Source organism: Sinohyriopsis cumingii, chromosome 11 (assembly GCF_028554795.1).
Source record: "Sinohyriopsis cumingii isolate HCF-2022 chromosome 11, ASM2855479v2, whole genome shotgun sequence".
Lineage (NCBI taxonomy): Eukaryota > Metazoa > Mollusca > Bivalvia > Unionida > Unionidae > Sinohyriopsis > Sinohyriopsis cumingii.
In genome coordinates, this window is record NC_142971.1 from 90,770,497 (window position 1) to 90,792,182 (window position 21,686).

At 34.9% G+C, this 21,686-nt stretch overlaps 1 protein-coding gene across 1 annotated transcript in view; it reads right to left on the reverse strand.

Moving 5' to 3' along the window:
• The window catches only part of LOC149788976 (plasma membrane calcium-transporting ATPase 2-like), a 104,254-nt gene that overhangs the window by 36,245 nt on the left and 46,323 nt on the right, over positions 1-21,686 (reverse strand). Inside the window, exons 11-17 of the mRNA XM_089973573.1 lie at positions 20,345-20,527; positions 16,666-16,860; positions 13,781-13,972; positions 11,888-12,101; positions 9,513-9,724; positions 6,518-6,625; positions 4,712-4,888 (exon numbers count right to left, since the gene is read on the reverse strand). Coding sequence (XP_089829699.1) covers positions 4,712-4,888; positions 6,518-6,625; positions 9,513-9,724; positions 11,888-12,101; positions 13,781-13,972; positions 16,666-16,860; positions 20,345-20,527 — 1,281 coding nt within the window. The remainder of the gene's footprint in view (positions 1-4,711; positions 4,889-6,517; positions 6,626-9,512; positions 9,725-11,887; positions 12,102-13,780; positions 13,973-16,665; positions 16,861-20,344; positions 20,528-21,686) is intronic.

Below are 21,686 nucleotides of genomic sequence, written 5' to 3' on the forward strand. Positions count from 1 at the left end.
ATTATCAGGAACTAGAGTGAGAATCATTTTTTTAAATAAAAACTGTTGAGTGTTAATACAATATTCTTGTGTGATAAATTTTCAAATTAGCCACTGTGGCAGCCATACTGGATCTTAAGATCAGCACCATCTTCTTTTAGAACAAACAAGATACCACTAAATCATGTTTTTGGTGAAAAACTGAAGTGGATATGACCATCCGTTCTGGAGACTGTGACAAAATTTAAATATATTTGATGTGGCAGCCATATCTGAGGTCATCTCAAAACCATTTTCATTCTAGACCAACAAGATATCATAATTAGTATTTTGGTGAAAACCCCATGTCAATATGTCTTTCTATACTGGAGTAGCAATAACAAGATTTTAAAAATGGCTGCCATGCTGGCCAAAATGGATGTTAGCTCAGCACCATTTTTAATTTGGTACAAATTATAAATCATACACAGTCCTCTGGTGCAAACCTAAATGTTGATACGACTTTACATCAAGGTACAGTAGTGTTAGATAGTCAATACAGACACTATGGGGGCCTCAAGTGGCCAAGTGGTCTAAAGCTCTCACTGTTACGGATCATTGCTATCTCACCTCTGTCTGCGGGGGTTAGAGTCTCGGGTTTGGCCAATGTGGGTATGTAAGAAAGCTTGCCAGTAGCTTCAAGTGGGTTGGTGGCTCATACCGGGGTTTTTCTCAGGTCTGTCTTCCACCATTTATACCGGCCGCCATTTTTAGTCTATCTTGTGCTGAAAAATGGCGTTAAACCATACAACAACAACAATGGACTCTTCAATGGTCATACTGGATTTCAGAATGGCACAAATTTTATTTAAGATCAATAAAACACCACAAGTATTCTTATAGTGAAAATCCCATGCTGTTCAGAAAAAGTAGCAATAAAAAGAATTTAAAGATGGCTGCTGTGGTGGTCTCATTGGATGTCCAGGCAGTATCATTTTCATTTAGGACAAGCATGATATCATATGCAGTCTACTGGAACTTTTATGCCAATACAACATTCATTTCACAGAAGCAGTTGCAAGATTTTTAAGATAGCTACCACAGTGGCTACAATGAATGTCAGATTGGCACCATTTTCACTATGGATCAAAATAAACATCATTAAAAGTCTTTTAGTGAAAATTTCAAGTTGATATGACCAGCTATTTTGGATCAGCCATAACAAAATTTTAAGATAGCTGTTGCTATAATGGCCCTATTGCATGTCTCAGCAGAGTTGTTATTTATTTAGGACCAACAAGACATCAGGAGATCTAGTATCTAGTGAAAACCACCAAGATTTTCAAGATGGCTTCCATGGTGGCCATTGTGGACAGTGGATTGGCAAAATAATTATTTAGGACCAAGTAGACATCACAAGAATAAGTGAAAACTGCAAGTTGATATGCTCATCACTTCAGGAGGAGTAGTGATTTTTAGATGGCTGCCATGGTGGCCATACTGGATATTTGAGCTAAACCATTTTATTTAGGATCAACAATACCTTGGAATGAACATGTGTGTAAAGTTTCATAGCAATCTTCCAAGTAGTTTTGTAAAAACAGATGGAAGGATGAATACTGACTAATGGACAACATATTATCTCACAAGGTCAAATTGAATGCCCTTAGAGCCTGGTGAGTTAGAGGCAGGAGACAAAGTCCTAGAATGCATAGAATAGTGAAAGTGCAAAGAAGAATTATTTTCAAAACAAAGATGAAACCAAATAATTACGAATTATTGAAGAAAAAGCCCAAGCAATAATAAATGTAATTATGCAAATATTTTTTAAATGGATTGTCCAAACTGAGAAATAAGAAAGAACAGCAAACTGACAGGTTGTTTGAAAAATATAAACAGAGGCAGAATTTAATGGAAATATCCAAAATTATTTAAGAACTTAAGATATTACCTGAAGATCAAGCCTAGTCTTCAAGATGGTGACTTAATGAACCCAAATGTCCAATATTTGAAAAGCATAGTTACATCCTGAGCTTTAACACATATACTTTACACAGTAAGAAAGTTGTTTTTGTTATTTTTTGGTGTTCAATGCCATTTCTCAGCACAGTATAGGTTATACATGACAGCCAGTATAACTGATGGATGAAGAACCTGAAAAAACCCGACAAGAACCACTGACCCTATATAAACTACTGGCAGCTTTCTCACATACCTATACTGGCTGAGCTGAGCTGAATTGTCTAACCCATCCAGACAGAATGTACAATAGTAAGAAAGTAATTTTTGACACAGTGTAAAGCATCATACATATTGGTAACATTTTCAGCCCATAAAGGAAAACTCCAAGCAAGTTTTGGCAGACCATTACATTACATTCTCATACCAACCTACAGGAGAATACATTTAAAGGCAAAATAACTAAGTAACTTTTTTCACAGGAGACTGGGGTGCAAAAACAGAAGTGCTATTCCACACAAGTACAACTCAATCCATGGAAATGACCAAAATAGATTTATTCAAATAATGGGCTCAATCTAATTTCCCCAAATAAACTATATCCTATTTTGTAGCTATTAGCTTTAAAGTGGATAGACATTGGGTTGGTATATGCAGGAACAACTGGATATGGATTGGTAGTGTATTGCCTTGTAGAGATAAGCCCTTAAAATGAACTGAAGAGCCTCATCTAAAATAGTTTGCAGTCCTTTCTCAGAGAAGAGTGAAAACAATTATTTTCAGAAGAATCCTTCTTGCTGACAGATTAAGGAAGAAAAAATATGAACAAAGGCCTGTGCATATTACTTGTTCAAAGTTTCAACAACAAAAAATGTTGAACTTGATTTTGTTACAAGTTATTTCCCTTAGTGGCAAAAAAACAACAACAAAAAACCCAAGAAATTGATAGAAAAGAAAATATACATGAAGGAGCAAAGAGAAACTTGTTTTAAAAAAAAAAATTAAAGCCAAGGAAACCTTGAAGCTATAACCCATGAGGGATTGGGATAGGGAAACCATCATCCACTCCAGCATTATGAATTGCATACATCATGTAGATAGCTACTTTATTAAATCTAATAAATCATACTTTATTTTCTAATGAAGCATTAAGCTTTTCCATTAACATACAAAATAAATGAATGGAATATAATATAGTAAATAATCTTTTCTATATATGAAATCACAAATCAAATAGTCTGATTAAGAATGACCAATTTAACTGTATGCTGTGCATTATTCTGAATTTAAATGTTAATATCATGTTTGTTCTAACAATGTTATGTCTAATATCACAATACTGCATCATCGATCAAAAACATACGACCAAAACCATGCTTGAAACTTTGCTCCATAACCTATCTTGCCAGATGATAACCATTTAGACTTCCAAGAAAGGTGAAAGTGGTGAAACGGGACAATAATATAAATGGACTGATAATCAAAAACTAAATTTGCATTCAAGAAAGGTTATCACTAAAAGACCAAAATAAGGTACTTTAAAAGTATTATCTCCCAAATCAGGTGATCAATATCTCCCAGATATTTTCCCCCATTTCTATTCCCCACTTTATTAATTTCTAAAATACTCTATTTTATGCATGCCTTCTGACACAGCTTATATTTGGACATCACATATCTTTTTACTTTTGCCAAAATCATATTTTCTTGCTATGTAATGTTGTAATCAGAAATATTCTTGACAAGTTATATAATCTGACAAAAACTCTGAAAACCACATTTCAATATCCATTCATTTGGTGATAAGGCTATATTAAATTACTCAGCTGTGGATTGAAAATAAAATATCAAACAAGACGGCACTTAGAAGACTATGTCACCTTATTGAAAAAGATAAGAAAGAAAGGGAGCATTTTGGACATTGTTATATATTAATTGCAAGTTTTTTGGTAAAAGACCACTCAAACTGGAACTGGCAGTTGACTGGATGAATGTTTCAGCTTTAACCACAATGGAGGTGTAAACAAAATATTCAAGAGGAAGAGTTTCATTTTAACAGTTACCTCCTTCTGGCCAATCTTCTTCTCTTTACCACCAAGAACTGTTATTTACAGGTAAGTGAAAGTTTTCAACAAATACTATTAGTTATAACTGGGTCAGCAAAAACAGTTTTAAACGTGATCCTCTAAATTTTTGACAATTTAAATATTTTAAAATGTTTTCAGACAGAGAAAAAGTAATTCTTTTTTTGCCTTCCAAAAACATGCAGAAAATGACAACAATATGCCAGCCCTGAATTTCGATTTTCCTGACATCATCTGGAGACGTATGTATGCACCAAGTTTAACAGCATGCCAGCACAATACTGGCTTAATAGTGCACATAAAAAGTTAAGTTCTTAAAATGGAAACAACTGCAATAAGGTTAAAAGAATCCATGGAAAGTTGTATTTATTTAACATCATGCATCATTTTATAGGCAACGTTTATTACTGGAAATCTTCAATTCAACTTACTCCATGCTAATTCTTTAAAATTTCAAGCCACAAAACAAACTGTGGCATCAAGTATCAATATGAGGTCATACATAATGGATCATTTTTGGGGATTCAAAAATTTTAAACTGGTAATACACTCAAATTTTGAATGCCAATGATATCTGTGGAAAAACTTTGTCCTGATTAACAAATTGCTGTTAAAAGAATAAACACCATGGTTTTAGATCTGGCAAGACACATATGAAGCATAATTTTGTTCTGAATACATGGGAATATTGGGAGAATCAGGTCACTTACCTGCTGCTGCAATCGCGTCAACCCACGCACCCACAAAATCTGACCACGACCTGTCTTATCCGATGGAGCAGCTGCATCCATTTCATCCAAAGGTGGTATAACATCAGCAGCATCTGGCTCACGACCAAAAGTGCAGATCTTTTTGGGCAATATGCTGGTAGGTACTGTTGTGACAAGCTGCAAGATAAAATGGTGAATATGAACTTGTCAGTTTAATGACAAATTATATTACATGTCCAATACTAATCTCTGAAATGCTTAGCATGACCGGAATGACTTGTTCCACTGCCTGCAACTTCACAAACTCAAACAGTTAAAAATACAAACAAGAAATCTGGACCCCATAGTACTTTAAGTGTCTGAAACAATGCGAGATTCACCTGAATGAAGCAACTCAAGTCTATTTTCATGAAAACAGTACACTGGATTATACAAAAATATGTTGCGAGTAAATATTACAATCAAAGTAGATCACAATGGCCTTATTGAGATATACAGGTGGACAGCTATACAAGTTGTTGCCTCGAATAATACAAGGAACATTAAAAAAAGAACACCATGTCTATATAGAAACATGTGCACAATTATCAAACCTACGATAAATCTGATGCAATAATCACATATTATAAAAAATACTTTAACCCTCCCAAATAAAACCCCACTTCGTAATTTTGAACAGACACATGGGGATGGGGCAGTAAACTCAATTGACAGCATAGATTCAGATAATCATTTTGTTAAATTTGACAAGGTATGTATTTGTAGATACCACAAAACACCAAGTTAATATTCCAGACCATGTCGTAATCATCAGAATGTTAATAATGCCTTACTAAATGCTTCATGACCAAGACCAGTTGCAGGTACGTTCAATTAAATAGTTCTATTTGAGTGATTATTCTTGTAGTCATCAAGTGCAATTTTTTTCTCCAAATGGGAGCAAATATCTGAACAAATAACATAGTGATTAAATGCATCATTATTAAACATGGATTGTGCTTAGTGCAGTTGCAATATATACTGACATTAAATAAATGTTTATAGGGTAAATAAACTCTTCTGCACAATTTAAATGCATTAAAAAAATTTATTATGCATTTTAAGTCAATTTATTACCAAGACCTCTGTAAATAAATTATAGGAAATACCTCTCTTACACTACTTTAAAAGACAGGACACAATTAAAATTAGTAGGGCTGTTTTCAACATTCTTAGAACCAAGCAAAGGCAACTTGAAATCAATAAACTATCCAGATACTCTGGTTACTCCATCTGATAATGGTAATTTTAATGACTAATAATGCACAATTTTACTGAATCTAGGGATGACATTCAAATGTCTAAGTGACTTCCCTGGGTCCCAACTGTTTTTTAAGAAAAGGCCCTATGCATCACACTTTTGTGCTTAATTCTCCAACGCACCCCCAAACTACTAATCCCCAGAATGCATTCACACTGAAATTATGACCAAAAAAAACCAACCCCACAAAAAAAAAACAAAAAAACCCAACTCAAAACAAGGTGAGAAACAAGTGTATTCAGGTCCCAGCAGCTGTTGTAGTTTGTGTCAAATAATCCCTAAATTACACAAAAGACAATTTTTAAAAAAAATATTTTGATTAAAGTAAACCTTCCTGTCATCAACCCATAATTATTAAATATACATGACAAGTGCACAGATTTTCACCCCCTCATTTAGGAGATAAAAGCTTCAAAGACAGGCAGACAGAAAAAACTGGGAATCACAATATTCCCAATGCTGAAATGCTGGGATAAATACAAATATGCATAGTTTAAAGTATGTACCTGTCCCCATATTAGAACTCCTACTCCAAAAAATAGGCACCAAAACCATTGCTCTAGCGTCAAACCTGTTGTACTGAATGCTCTACCACCAAACTGGATAATTATTATCTGAAATGGAAGTTACAATTCATGATATTTCATTAAAAAAATTATGATGCATGCAGTATTCATTAAACTGTGTAACCTATGACCCCCCCACTTGTCAAGAATAAAAATATTTTTACGAACATCTTCTATTTTAGAAATCCACACTTTTAATCTTTCATCTTGCATAGTACATATTTATGCATTTTCAAGGTTTTATCTTCCTAAGGAGTTTTACCTTCACATTTTATCTTACTGTTAATAAGTATTTGAGTGCCAGAATGAGCTCACACACATTCTCTCTCTAATTACAAATATAAACTGAAATCTCATCCAAAGTCCTTCACACACTTTATTCCAGTATACAACTTTTCAACAGAAGTCTAAAATAAAGTAATCACTGGCAATCAACCAATGATAGGCATAGATGAACATGGGTACTTGATTCACATTTGTTTATTCTTTCATTCACCTGACTTTTCTAAATGATTCTTTCATGCCTACTGCATTGTGATACTGTTAGTAACAGATCTAACATAAAAAATGTAGCAATCAACTAGATTTATACAACATATGGTCCATTAGCTGTCCCTTTACTGGCCATAAAATACAATTATCTCTAAATTTAGAATCTTCCAGACAATTATGAGCCTTATTCTTGAATATACACTTGTAGGGCTGACAGAATACAGGGGGTGGTTAATACGATACATATCACAAATACAGGATGACGAATACATAATATTTTTTCATGAATATTCCGTAACAAAAAACAAGAACCAAAACACAGAACAGTTCTAATCTACAGTTAGTTAACTCACTGGTTATTCAGTGTCTTACTTGGTGTCTTAGTTACTAGTCTTAGTAACATAAAGCAGTTCAAATCATAATATTCTTCTTCAAAAAGATGAGCATATCAAAATGCTCTGGTCTGAGAGCAGCTCTTTGGGCAGTTCAACAGAAAGAATATAGTTACTATTATTGGACTGTGTAGTACCTCTTGTGCATTTTTCCTTCCATAGGGCAAACCTGTTGCATGTAATAAAAATGATGATAACAAAGAAAATAATTATTAAACCAGGAATATTAAAATGGTTACATGTGCATGCCCAAGTTTGTACTCCCAATTCAACATATGCAAGTTTAAAAATATTAGGCAAGTCCTGTGCTTTTTAAAAAAACATGTTTTCAAATTTATGGCCAAGCAAGCTGCATCAAATTCGGTGAATTTACATGTTAAAAGGTTAGAGAACAATCAGAAAAGTCTCCGGACTTATATTCCTATGAATATATGATGTACTATATGATCTCATGGCCATGAATATACAGGTTACAAGGCCAAATAACAGAGATAAAGAGACTATAAAATCTTCACGCCACAAGTATGCAGGCAAATAGGTCTGATTTTCACAAAGAAAACTTTATAAGCATATACAGAATACACCTGGCTATGAATGGTGTAAACTCCGGTCCCAGCTGAACTACAATTTCTTTAAAAAATTATGGTTTGTCTCATTCTTAAGTGTGTGACAGTGTTTTCCATTAAAGAGCAATGCTGTGGAATATCTCTATTACTGCTGCCTTCCATCACATAACTTTCTATAGCAATGACAGTGTAGAAAAACTGGCCAAACCTCTCTGATTTTCATCATCACTTAAGCATTCTTTCACAGTAATCTAGATAAACATTAATTGCAAGACATGTACATCCTAAGGCGTGCTGCGGTTGAAGTTAGTGTTCTGCAAACACAATGTTTTGTACTAATTAGATTCTGTACTCCACTGATGAGCCTCCATTTACGAGCTGCAAAAACCCTGGTTGTAATTTTAAAAAAAAAAAAAATTCATCTTCTCATTATTATCTATGAAAGGAAAATCAATTCTAGATCAATGTTAAATTGAAGACTTAATTGTTATTTTTTGTCTGTTTCATTTTAATCTAAGGGTTAAGAATGGAATTTTTTTATTTTATTTGTTCACATTTTTATCAATGCAATTTAAAACTGAACAGATATCCCAAGCGGTCTTCTGGTGAAAAATCCAAGCTGATCTAACTTACTATTCAGAAGTAACAGTAACAAGATTTTCAAGATGACTGCCATATTGGAACCATTTTCATTTAGGACTAACTATACATCCAAAGAAGATTTTTCCTTAAAAAACCCATTTTGATATATTCTATTCAGGAGTAATAGTAAGAGTAAGAGGATTTTTATGATAGCTACTGTGTTGCCATATTGGATGTCTTAACATCGCCATTTTCATTAGGACCAACCATTACAGCTTATAAAAATCCCTTTCAACCTTGTAGGGTAACTCCACGTGGATTATCCCTAGCATATGTTAAGGTTAGTCCACAATAAGTATCCTCATAAAAACCCCATTCTGAAAAGACTTTGTTCCATAATAGCAATGGCAACATTTTTAAAATGGCAGTCTTACTGGACATCTGATTTGCACCATTTTCTTTTTAAACCAATTCAACACCACATCGTTTTTAAAACAGAAAACGTTGAAATGGCCATCCATCTACAATGAACAGAGAAAACAAGATTCTGAAGATGGCTACTATGGTGGCCAGATTGGATGTCTGTGCAACACTAATTTCAATTATGACCAACTAGACCATGGGATGAATGTGTTTGTAAAGTTTCATGGATATCCTCCATGCAGTGTAGTGGTAACAATGTTGTGCTATGAGATCAATAGACATCAGACAGTCTCATAAGCTCTTCTGGTCTCTGACCATCAGAGCTTATAAAAATCCCTTTCTACCTTGTAGGGTAATTCCATGTGGATTATCCCTAGTACATGTTAAGCTTAACCCACAAATTTATTTACATTTAACCCCATGGATTTGTAACAAAAATTTAATAAAAATAAAGTGATTTAAAATCATGAAGTGACTTACCTGTGCAATCAGGGTTCCTATCCATATCCCAATGAACACAGGATTCCTATGTAAACCAGCAAATATATTCCTCTGCCCATGGATTTTGCGAGCATTGATTTCATTACAGAGAGTCATCATGACAAATGTGTTAAAGATTACTGTAAAATGTTGAGTGGGTGCAGAATGGAGTGACCTCCCTCTACCATCTTCAATTCCCAGCAAACCTGCGCCTACAAAAAGACAAACCAATATACTGTATATCATAACATTTCTGTGAAGCATTTAAATGCATGAAATATTTTTCAAGGAAATATTCATAAAATACTATTCACAGACTAGGTTAAATATCAAGCCTCAAACTTGCTAGCAAAAACATATCTAGGCTATGTCTGCTTTTCATTTTGTTTTTGTTTTTATTTATTTGCTTCCTATTTTTTTTTCTTCTTTCAAGTCAATAAAAAAGGTATAATGAAGATGGCAAGTACATACATCTGAAACAAAACAAGAGTTCCTAGAAAGGACACACACTCTATTGGCCAAAAAATAATTTCTAAGAATCATAGAGAAGATTATGACTTCTTTGTAACTGCCAAGTGCTGAAACTTTCTCTGACATTTTTGAGTATTAAGAAAATTTTCAAGGTAGCCACCACTGCAGCTATATTGAATACAAGAACTGCACCATTTTCAACAGGGAAGTAGTGATAACTAGATTTTCAAGCTGGCTACTGCGGTGGACATATTCAATGAAAGACTGGCACCGTTTACATTCAGAACTAAATTGAGCTCACAAGTCTTTAGTCTAAACTCCATGTTGATAAGACCATCCATTCATCAGAAGTAACAACAAAATGTTTAAGATGGCTGTTGCGGTGCCAAATTGGATGTCCAAGTGGCACCAATTTCATTAAGACAAACAAAACCTTTGGATGAAGTTGTATGAAAAGTTTCATGACAATCCTCCAAGTAGTTTAGAAGGATTAGTTATAACATACTTGTGCTAACACATGGACAAAGGACAATAGGATATCCCATAAGCTCTTCTAGTCTCTGACCAGCTGAGCTAAAATGGAAATGAAACCTCAAGAAAGACACCAAAATATTTCTCATGGAAGATGTGAAATTGTCCACATACAGAAGATGCAAGTGGGCTGGTATCAGCAGGTGTAAAAAAGGTAATGGAAGTGACTCGTGTTGTTAAATGAGGGAACCATATATTGAAGTATGTTCAAAGAAGTCCTGATAGATAATCATTTGAAATCATATTATATTTGACTTCTAATCAACCAAGAACTAAAATAAATGTGAAATAATTTATTTAGCAACGAGGAGACAAGAACCAACCAATTTAATGGGATCCATAAAAAGTTTTGCATCAGTCGTAACAATATACTGAAAACTTTATTGTGACAGACAAGTGTACATCTTTATTTCTGTAAAAGTTTGAACATAGCTTGAATATAACCTGCTTTAGTCTACTCTTTTTTGAGACAGTATATAACTGAAATAAAAGCTACTAGAGACAAATAAATGTTATAATCAACTAGATATCATTCATTTGTTTAATCTATGGTTGAACACAGATGAGTAAATCTTGCAGTTTTATAACAAAAAATGTTTCCAAATTAAAAATGTAAAGTACAAACCTTGAAAACATGAGTTCATTTATTTTAAGGTCAAAGGAATTTTCATTTGAAAGTAAGATTTGTAGCAGATGATGGCTTATGTGAAATTCTAGTTCAAGTCATGGCATCTTTACAAGTTATTGTGGGTAATTTTCTGCAACAAAATGGGTACAAGAGGTATCAGGTTCTTGTTTTTTTCAAGATTTTTCATGGCAATAATGGTGCATTTCTTAAAATATTAATATAGAACCAGTTTTGCCCATAATGCCTTAAAGAAAAAAGCCACCAGGAATTCCCCAAAATTTTACAGATTTATTCATGAATTTGTGTTTTCTGCTGTCTTCTACAAAATCATACTTAGAAATTTAATTTCATTTACCAGCTCAAAATAAAAACACTCTTGTGTTATAAAGGTTCTGTAGTTATTCATTTCAATCTCTGGTGCATTACTTTTTATTAGGAAATGGAAATTTATGCCTAATCTACAGTGTTGAACCAGACTAAAAGAAAACAATATTTTATTTTTTATTTATTCAACCACAAGTGTATATATTCTGAATGATATTCTTTTTAGATTTATGATTGCAGGCACTTAATGATGGGAAAGTCAAAATGAAAAGACCGATAAAGAGAAAATGCCTAAACGTGCTAACACTGCCATCTACCCAAAACATTATACACTTGGCTTTGTGATAGACTCAAGACTCAATAATGATCCAAGTTCATTCTCAACTGATATAATTAATTACCACTCAGAACTGCAAATTACCTGCAAACAAGAGAGTAAATATAACAATGAGCTGGTATATTCCATGGCCGAGGATATTCTTCATCATGGTGCGAGAAATAAGTGGCTTTGTGCGGCCATAGGGTTTCCTTTCTAGAAGCTCTTCACTAGGAAGTTCTGTGGCAAGAGCCAGAGAGGCAAGCGTGTCCATGATTAAATTGACCCATAACATCTGGATGGCCTTCAATGGACTGTCCTGAAAATGAAGATTAATTATTGTACACAGAATGAAACTGAATCTCTACAAAGCTCCATAATTAAGATCTGGCTAGAATATTAAAAAAATATCTCAGATTTTACAGATCTGTGATTCAGTATCAAAAGTTTTAAATTCAGTGTGTGTGCGAAATTTTTAGGAGCATCAAGTCTGCATTATTAAGGAAGACATATTTTCTACCAGATCCTTGGTATTTTGTACCCAGTGTTGGCTCCAATCAAGTTGAATAACAAAAGTTGAATAAAAGTGCCATTAAAGTTACATCATATGCCAACCTTTTGTTTAATAGTGTAAATCTTTTAGACACTAGTAGCAGGGTTGCATCTAGGATTCTATAAATTGGGCACTGTCCTCGCATAAAATATAAATCCAGGCACAGACCAGATGTTGTGTTTTTCAAATTCAATTCCAGGCACAGACTAGTAGTGTTTTTCAAACTCAGTTGACTGCCATTTCAGTTTTTTTGAAGAGAGATGATACCTGAGGAATGCCAAAGATGGCTGAACTAGGTATGAGATTTCTTTAATGAAACAAATATGTCTAATTACATTCAGAAATTTTTGTGATTAGACAGATTTATCTCCTAGTTCAACCAAATCCAGCATTCACTGATTACCAATGCTCTTTTACCAAAAGCAATGGCAGTCCAGAACACCAGTGCTGTGCAGGAGCAAAATGGGTAATTTCTACATTTCTTGGAAATAAAGCACAAGTCTTAAAAATTTGCACCCAATCCTTATTTTTGGTGAGATTTTGCCTGCATGAATTAAAAAATTGCACACTGAATTTTAAATTTTAGCAGTATTTTCACTACCATGCATCATAGAGGCAACCCTACACAAATAAAGCATCATTGGGTTCAATGACCTTGACCTTCAATCAATGTATGCAGTCTGGAACTAAAACTGTGCCAAAACAATTAATTTCCTATTAAACTAACTTTCACCTTTGAACAAAATCTACAAGTTTCTTTATTACCCTAAATACAAGCCAGCCACAAAATTTGGTCAAGCAATTAACCTAAAACACAAATTATTGTGCCAAAACTAATTTTTCATTGATCCCAAAAATGACCTTGAGCTGACCTTTTGATCCCCAACTCAACAGGCTCTTCCCTATTTCAAGTACAAGCCATCCACAATCTTTGATCTAGGTATCTAATCTAGAAGTAAAGTTACTTTGCAAAACCCATTTTTCTTCATTTTCAATGCCTTTAAGATAGACCTTTCGAGCTCCAAATCAATTCTTCTTTACCCAAAACATAAGCCATTTGGTAATGGTTAATAACTGAAATTTCTGTGCAGAAACCAGTTAACATTTTAATTTTTTTATAAAACTGACCATGACCTTTGGATTCTAAAATCAATAGACTTCATCCTCATCCAAAATGCAAGCTATGCCAGACAAGTGCAAAGCTTGATCATGCAGGTGCTTTACAAGAACACAGGGTAGATTTTAGGTGCCTGAGGCACCCTGCTGTAAAGTTAATCTAGCTCCTGATCAACTCCACCTGGTCTAACACAAAGATCTGGACCAAACCCAGGCAAGCCAATAGCTGGAAAAGTTCATATTTACATTAACATCACACATGATTTGCATAGCAAATCACAGAAGATTTAACAATGGGTCACAATGGGTATAAAAATGTATTTACTCACATCAATGACACAAGCACCAATAAATGCCACCGTGACTGCCACCACATTGACAGTCAGCTGAAACTGTAAGAATTTGGCAATGCTATCATACACATTTCTCCCCCACATGACAGCCTTCACAATGCTAGTGAAATTGTCATCAGTCAGGATAATGTCTGATGCTTCCTTGGCTACGTCTGTTCCTGAGATGCCCTGTAAAAGATAACAAGAGTAATGTTAATTGTACATAATATTCCCATCGTACAACCTTTGACCATCTTACAACTTTGACCTATGACCCAGGACTGGACTACTGAATGCTAAGGTGTGGAAACAGGCACTAACTTTGATTATGCCTAATTTGACCTGAATCCAATCTGATTAAATTCAAATCTCCCCAGTCCTTTGTAGAGATCTGATGGATGCTGATAAAAGGTCATGTTCTGTTGACCTTGTTGCTTTAGCATACATGGATAGAAATCGCTGATTTATACTTTTTCCAAGCCGTGACCTTGACCCTAAGATAGGGTGTGTGACTATGGTATGTGATGTGCCGTCTAGTAACGAAATATGAAAGGTTAAATTTTCACTAAAATATCAATTGACTTAAAAGGTGTACTCCAGGCATGGATACAAGTCAGATTTACATTTTTCCCTTTAGTAACCATTGCCTTGAGGTAAGTGAAATACCATTAAGTCATGGTATACAAAGGCAAAAGTTTCATTAAAATAGTTTCAGGGGTAAAAAGTTAAATGAAGTCCATTAGGGTAAGGATGGAACCCAAGGACATTGACATTTACATGTGTATATTTTACTCTTTATTTTATAAACATCCGAGTATATGTGAGTATAGGTTCAGCATCTCTGCAATGGGAAGTTAGAGCAGGAGCCACAACTTTCTACCTCCCCCTCCCAAAATTCTGCACATGACCCACAGGGTCTCATTTTAATGCACACCCCATTCTAATATTTGTTGATGCCTAAGTCAGTGACATCACTCACTCCACACCATTTCTCAAACATACTGGTCACTTAATTTTTAAGCTGAAAGTTATTGGAATGTATGAAAAACCATCCCCATCCCAAACAAAAACTGTTACCAACATCTAAAGACCAATCTCAACCATATATTGTGTAGTTTCTATCTTGAACCATAAAGGAGGCAATGCATGGCATTACAAACATGAGGGAATTGCAGTAGCAAAGTTGGTACAGCATCGGACTAGTAATTAAAGGGCTGCAGATTTGATCCCTACTTAGGCCATGCACCTAGGTCATCTGCCTTGGTGTGTCCTTGGGGAAAAGCAGTTAACTACCATTTCCTCAGCACAATGTGGTCAATAATGTGTTAAATGTGCCATTAAAAGCAACAAAAACAAATGACAAATACAAACACACATAAGCCACACAAATTAAACCTTGCATTTAGCTGAACAGACTGGTAATAATTATCTCAACCTCTTCTCTCAAAAACACCTGGATAATGCCATCAATCTGAAAATGCAAAACCTTTGTCCACAATGAATTTATCAATGTGATGAAATTGGCAAAAACACAGGTTACCAACTTCCCCGCCCCATCTAATCTGCATGTCTAATAACACTGTTCATACAGATATCTCATTAGGAAATTCAGGAACTTTTCAAGGACAGCTGTGTAGTTTTCAAGCACCATATGGAACTGCATATAAACCTGGGTAGAATGTTGATTATGGTATATAGAGTCCATAGAATTTCATTATTAAACAAGAACTCATCAATACTTTTTGTTAATCTAGGCCTAAATGAAGTCACCAGAGCTCAGTGGGCTTTGATGTATGGAGGTAGATATGCTGACAACTCATTAGCACCAGTTTGGGAGTTGGCAATCATGTTTGCACAAGTTTCCATGTTTAGGCATTCAATATTCTAACTACATTCCTACTGATGATATTTCCATCTTTTATGCTTTTCATTCTTGCTGTTAGATTTTAAAGCATATTTGCTCATTGACCTTGCTGAGGTTAACTTTATCTCTACAAGTCCCTAGTTATACTGATAGTGGGAACATCTAATCTAAGGTCAATGCATGTATATTTCAGCAGTTTCCAGACCCTTGTGCTTTTGCACATGCATCTAGATAGATGTTCTTTCTTCATCAATTTTAACAACAAAAAAAAAATACTGCATTCTACAAGCAATTTTCTACTTGTTTCAAATGAATGTATGTAGAACATGGTCAGAAACATACCATTTTAAAACTTTATTTTTGATTACCATGATTGGTGCACAAGTAGATGATGATAAATCCCAACAGTGTCCCTTAAGGCGACCTAAGCTACATTTAAAAGCCTTAATGCCCCAGTCAACACAGCATTGTTCATTTATATTGTGAGGTGTTCAAAAACAAGATCAAGTACCAATGAGTGCATAAGCAACCGAACCATCTTCCTGAATATGCAAGCAACAGAACATGGAATTAAAGTCTCTGAAACTTTTTTTTAGATTTTTAGCAGATCTTTTTATTTTATTTCCTGATTTTATGTCAGTAAATATTTTTTTAAAAATGATTTCAGATTTCAAGCACTTTTCAAAGACTACTGAGCTTTTTCAAGCATTCTGACTACTTTCTGGAGCTGACTTCAAATTCAAGCACTTTTCAAAGCTGGCACCAAAATTCAAACATTTTTTACGACCGAGTGAACATTATCATTTTTTTCAAACATACACAGGTACTTACCAAAGATAGTATGAAAGGTCCAACATCCTACCTCATACACGCTCACTTGTGAAACTGTTATCTCATGCAAGTATTTATATATACTTAACTCCAAAACATGGTATTACTTATTTCCAGATGATAAGAAAAATAAGTGGCTAAATCAACAATTTCACATTAACAGATCACCAACAGAAGAATTGCTTACCATAGCAAAGCCAACATCAGCTTTTTTTAGAGCAGGTCCATCATTAGTACCATCTCCTGTTACAGCCACCACCTCTCTATTGCTGCTGAGCTGGCTGTCAATTATTCCCTTTACAAGTACATATTTATCCTGAGGGGAGGAGCGGGCCAGCACTCTCAGTCTCGGCCAAATTTCATCTACTTTTTCCTGAATAACCTGTAGAAATAACCATTGAACAATCAGTTGGGCATAATTTTTGATGATCATTAAGAACAAAACCATAAATATATAGAGATGTTGTCAGGATTTTTCCTCACTCCTTGTAAACAAAATAAGGGGTGAGTAAACAAAATATAAAAAACCAAATATTTCAATATTTACCTAATACCTGAATATCTGTCTCTTTCTTCCTGCTAAACTCTGTTAAGGCTCTAATGAAATAAAAATCCTCAATACATGTTCCCTCTAGTTGTAAAAAAATAAATATAAAAAAATCATGTTAATTTATTCCAAGCTTAATTGGTTCCTTATCTGTGCATGAATATTGTTCTGTGCTGAGACATGCCCCCCCCCCAATCTGCTTTCTGAGGGGGCATATGCATAGCAAATACAGCCAGCTAGAAGTGCTATAGAGTTTTGTAGCACAAGATCTAAGAAAAGGAAATTGCACTTTATTTTAAATTGCTGGCATTTTAGTTCAGCTTGGTGTCACTGAATATAGAGAATGTTGAATAGCATGCCATCTGTTTTTGTCCATCTAGCATGTACATCAGACATGTATTAAAGATCATTTTGGGGTACACTCATTGGTATTTACACAAATGCAATCCCAGCTCCAGTACAATCTGATAAATTTCATCACTTTAAAAATTATCATTGTCATCATTGTTATTATCTGCCAGTATCTACTTTTTGAAAACATCATCTGAAAATTAACCATATCGGGAATCAGCCATACTGAGTTTTCTAAGTAGCAGGTATATTAAACAATAATTTCTACAACTAAATGAATGCAAGATTAAAGCCATGACAGAATGCATTTTTCCAAGAGTCCACTTGCACCAATCAAATTTAGTTAATTCATGTCAAGCTGAGGTACGCAGACGTATAAACAGTTGCTTAACTGAAAAACAATACGTTGTGATAAACACTACATGACCACCTTTTAAGGGATAAAAGCTAAAACATTTTATACTACACAGAGTGCATTATTGGATGCACAACTCAGAGCATAACTGCAGGAGTTCTCCTGCATCACTGTCGTTCAAGTGTGCAAAAACTCGTACAATTTTTGCACAATTTGTACACCCATAAGCCCTGGCAGCATTTCTGACTATATTAATCAAAACGAAAAGATGAATCAAAACAAAGTTAAGCTTTCATAGCAAAATCACCCTAGACAAATTATGATGCAATAATGCAGCCTTAAAGCTGCACCCACCCCCACCGATTTTTAAATAATTTTATGTACCAGTTCTTTACAGTGCCTAACAATGGTCTTACCACCAAAATCCAACTTGATTGTACAATTTGTCTTCTTTAATTTCTGGCAAACCTTTGTATTGTGAGTGAAATAAGACTTGCTTTCTCTAGACTGTAATATGCAGAATGTTCAGGTAATTGTCTACTGTACTTTTAATGGTAGATTTGGTTGTAGCTCAGACACTCCTTGAATCAGTTATGGCATGAATTTGTACAATTGCTTGCACCACAGTGCACAGTGACCTAGCTGATGGTTTGCTGACACTGTGTTAAAAGTACATGTTGAAAGCAATGAACCCAAAAACATACCACTGTATTTAAATAATAATAATAATAATAATGAGGACTTTGTATAGCACCTTATCTTTAGAAGCTCTAAGCGCTTTACAACATTTGACAACACCTATAAGATAAAAAAAACATAATATTATTACAAAAACAAACACCATGAAATTAGAAAAACATTAAAAAATAAAAAACATGCTGAGAATATTTCAGGTAGGAAACATTATTAGGTCTTTAAGTTTGTTCTTGCAGTTGAAATAAGTGAGTTTTGAGAGCCCTCTTGAATGTGATCAGTGTCTTTGTGTGTAAGTTCAGTGGGCAATTCATTCCACGTTGCTGGGCCCTGGTATACAAAAGAATGCTGTCCATATGGCTTTGTTTTCATAGTGGGAATAATGAGTATACGATTGTCAGAAGAGGAGGGTAAGTATCTTGCTGGTGTGTACACATGGGTGAGATCACATAGGTATGTTGGACTAGAGTCCAACACTGAAACATGGCACAGAGAACAAATTTTGTGTTTGATTCTGGATCGAATGGATAGCCAGTGTAGGGTACAGAGCAGCAGGGAGGTGTGCTCTGATCGTGGTTGTTGTTGTTGTTGGGTTTAACGCCATTTTTCAGCACGCGATTGGCTATACATGGCGGCCAGTATTAATGGTGGAGGGAGAACCCGGGAAAGAACCACCGACCCACGAGAAGTTACTGGCAAGCTTTCTCACATACCCACATTAGCCGAATCTGATCGTGGTACTAATCATCTGCCTAGGACCCTGCATGTATTCCACTTTTCTTGACTGTGGTGAACTTTTTTCAAATTTTTTTACCATTAATAACTGAATGAACCACAAAATAATGTCATGTCTCACTTATAATAGGTTTTTTTCTTTTTGAAGCAGAATACAGATTTAAAAGAAGGATGCAAATCAAACAGTGTAGAAGCCAAACACATCAATCCACAATGCAAGTACACCTGGCATTCTTTACTAAATGGTTCTCTGAAGCGCGGAGTCTAATGTAAGGCTCTGCATGAATGGCTTCCAAAAATTCTACTTCACTAATTTGGAAGAGAAGTTCATGTGAAGATGAGCTAGTACTTTTAAGTAAATGTCGATTTTTTACAATACATTCCACAAACAATATAACTGATGAATTCATCAATGTCCATGAAAGCTTGGATTCACTTCTTTTGTCTACTTATTTGTTTGGTGGCACAGCAACACAAGTATGTTATTTAGTGCTGAGGCAATCCGTGTACAGTGCCTTGTCCAAATACACACCACTGTAGCTGACCCAGGCTGGTCTAACAGTAGGATTCAAACCCACACCCTTCTGGTTGCGAGTCCAGCATGCTCATCACTGAGCCACCGCGACTCTTGTCTACTGGTTGATTAACAGTTCTGATAAATGATTTCAGAGAGTATGATATGGTAATATGCGTTATCAAGCAAATTATACCCATATTGATAAAAGTCAGCAAATGTAGTCAAAACAATATAGTTAAGGAGTTTTGCCTTTAGTTACAAACCCCCATTGTTAACTGCTTCCTTGATGACAGCCATTTGATCCATGTAAAATCCCATAGGGCAAGGCTGACAGTAACTTAACTCCTCCGCCTCTAACAGATTCAGTTTAAATAATGTTTAGTGCTTCTCAAAAGCAACATCTATGAATTGTTAGTGCACTTTAGTTATCTTTGCCAACAAAATGTGCTACAGGGGAAACAAGGAAATAAAGCTGATTATCAAGTAATCAGGACCCAGTATAGGGAGGTGCATTTCTGTACATGCAATAATACGCACTGATCTCACATATATATATAAGAAATTATTGAAATGAACAAATGATTTGTTGTCATAAAAATCAGTACACTATCATATGCTCAGCAATTACAAAATTTCTGTATCTGAGGTAATTCTGTGCAAATTGTTACCTCATTTGTTTTTGGATCTCTAATTCTACGATTGAATTCCTTTCCTTCCATAACCAGGAAGCTACTGTTAGGGGTGATGATTCCACATTTGGTGGCAATTGAGCGAGCAGTGTTAACATTGTCTCCAGTTACCATACGCACAGTGATCCCAGCATGCTGACATTTTCTGATTGCATCTGGCACCTGAAATGTGAATAAAAAAAAACAATCAACAGAGGATTATCATTCTTGGAATGCATATGGTCCTAAGTCAATTCTATTTGAAAAATTTGTTTGAAAAACACATTCCTTGATCTTCTCTTTTGTTCCACTGCTTAAATCTATATCCCCTAGGATAGACCCAGGAGTTTATGCTGACTGTATATCTAATTTTGCCTTTCATGTCGAGTTGGTGCATGTAGTAAACAGTGGTAATCTCAACATTTTCCAAGTTATTTGTTAGCTCTATCATTTTCAAGGCCAATATGCATTAACAAATGGGTCAACTATCCCAGATACAATTTTACATGTAAGACTTCGTTTTGAGCTTATTTAAGTTTTATGCAAACCATCCCCAATCCAACAGCCTTACAACATAGCAGTGAATCAACATTCTAAACATGTGCATATCTACAGAACACCCATAATCGTAACTCATGGTTTAAAGTCTCTATCTTAGGCAGTGTTAAGGGAGTTGCATTAAAAGTTTTAAACTTTCTGTCTGTATCATTGTAAGACTAGTTTTATGACATTAATTAACTCATTCAGCCCCAGAGGTTTTTGTGGTTTTTGCCTGAAATGTGCGTAGGAAATACATTTGGGTGGGTATTTCTGAATACATTGGCTTTCAACAGATTTTCCATGAGACTAGTTGTATTAGAAACATCATTTTCCATTGGTTATTTTGCTTGCGCACGAGCAAAAGGGTAAAAGTTGGATTTTTTTTTTTTTTTTGTTGCTTAATGGACCCATCATTTTTGTATGGAGACTGCAATTTATTCCAAATGCCCACCTTATTGTAGTTTTTGCAAAGGTTCACCTGTCTGTGTGCAGTTAAGACTGGTATGCCTTAGATCTGAGGTCAAAAGGTCTAAAATCCGGACACAAAATCGCATTCCAATCTTGAGCGAATTTTGGGTGAAAAAAAAATGGGTCCAAAAAAATGAGGTTTTACCCTCTGTATTTTGTAGTGCAACTCCAGGTTATTTGGTATCATTTTAGAGCTATATCTGTTTGTTTTTTTTAATACACCCATGCTGATGTCTCTTAAATGACCTTGATGCTGCAGAGCTCGGAAGTAGGGTACAGCTTCATCACGCCTACAGACGGGATCGGGGCTGAATCAGTTAAGAATGCACACATC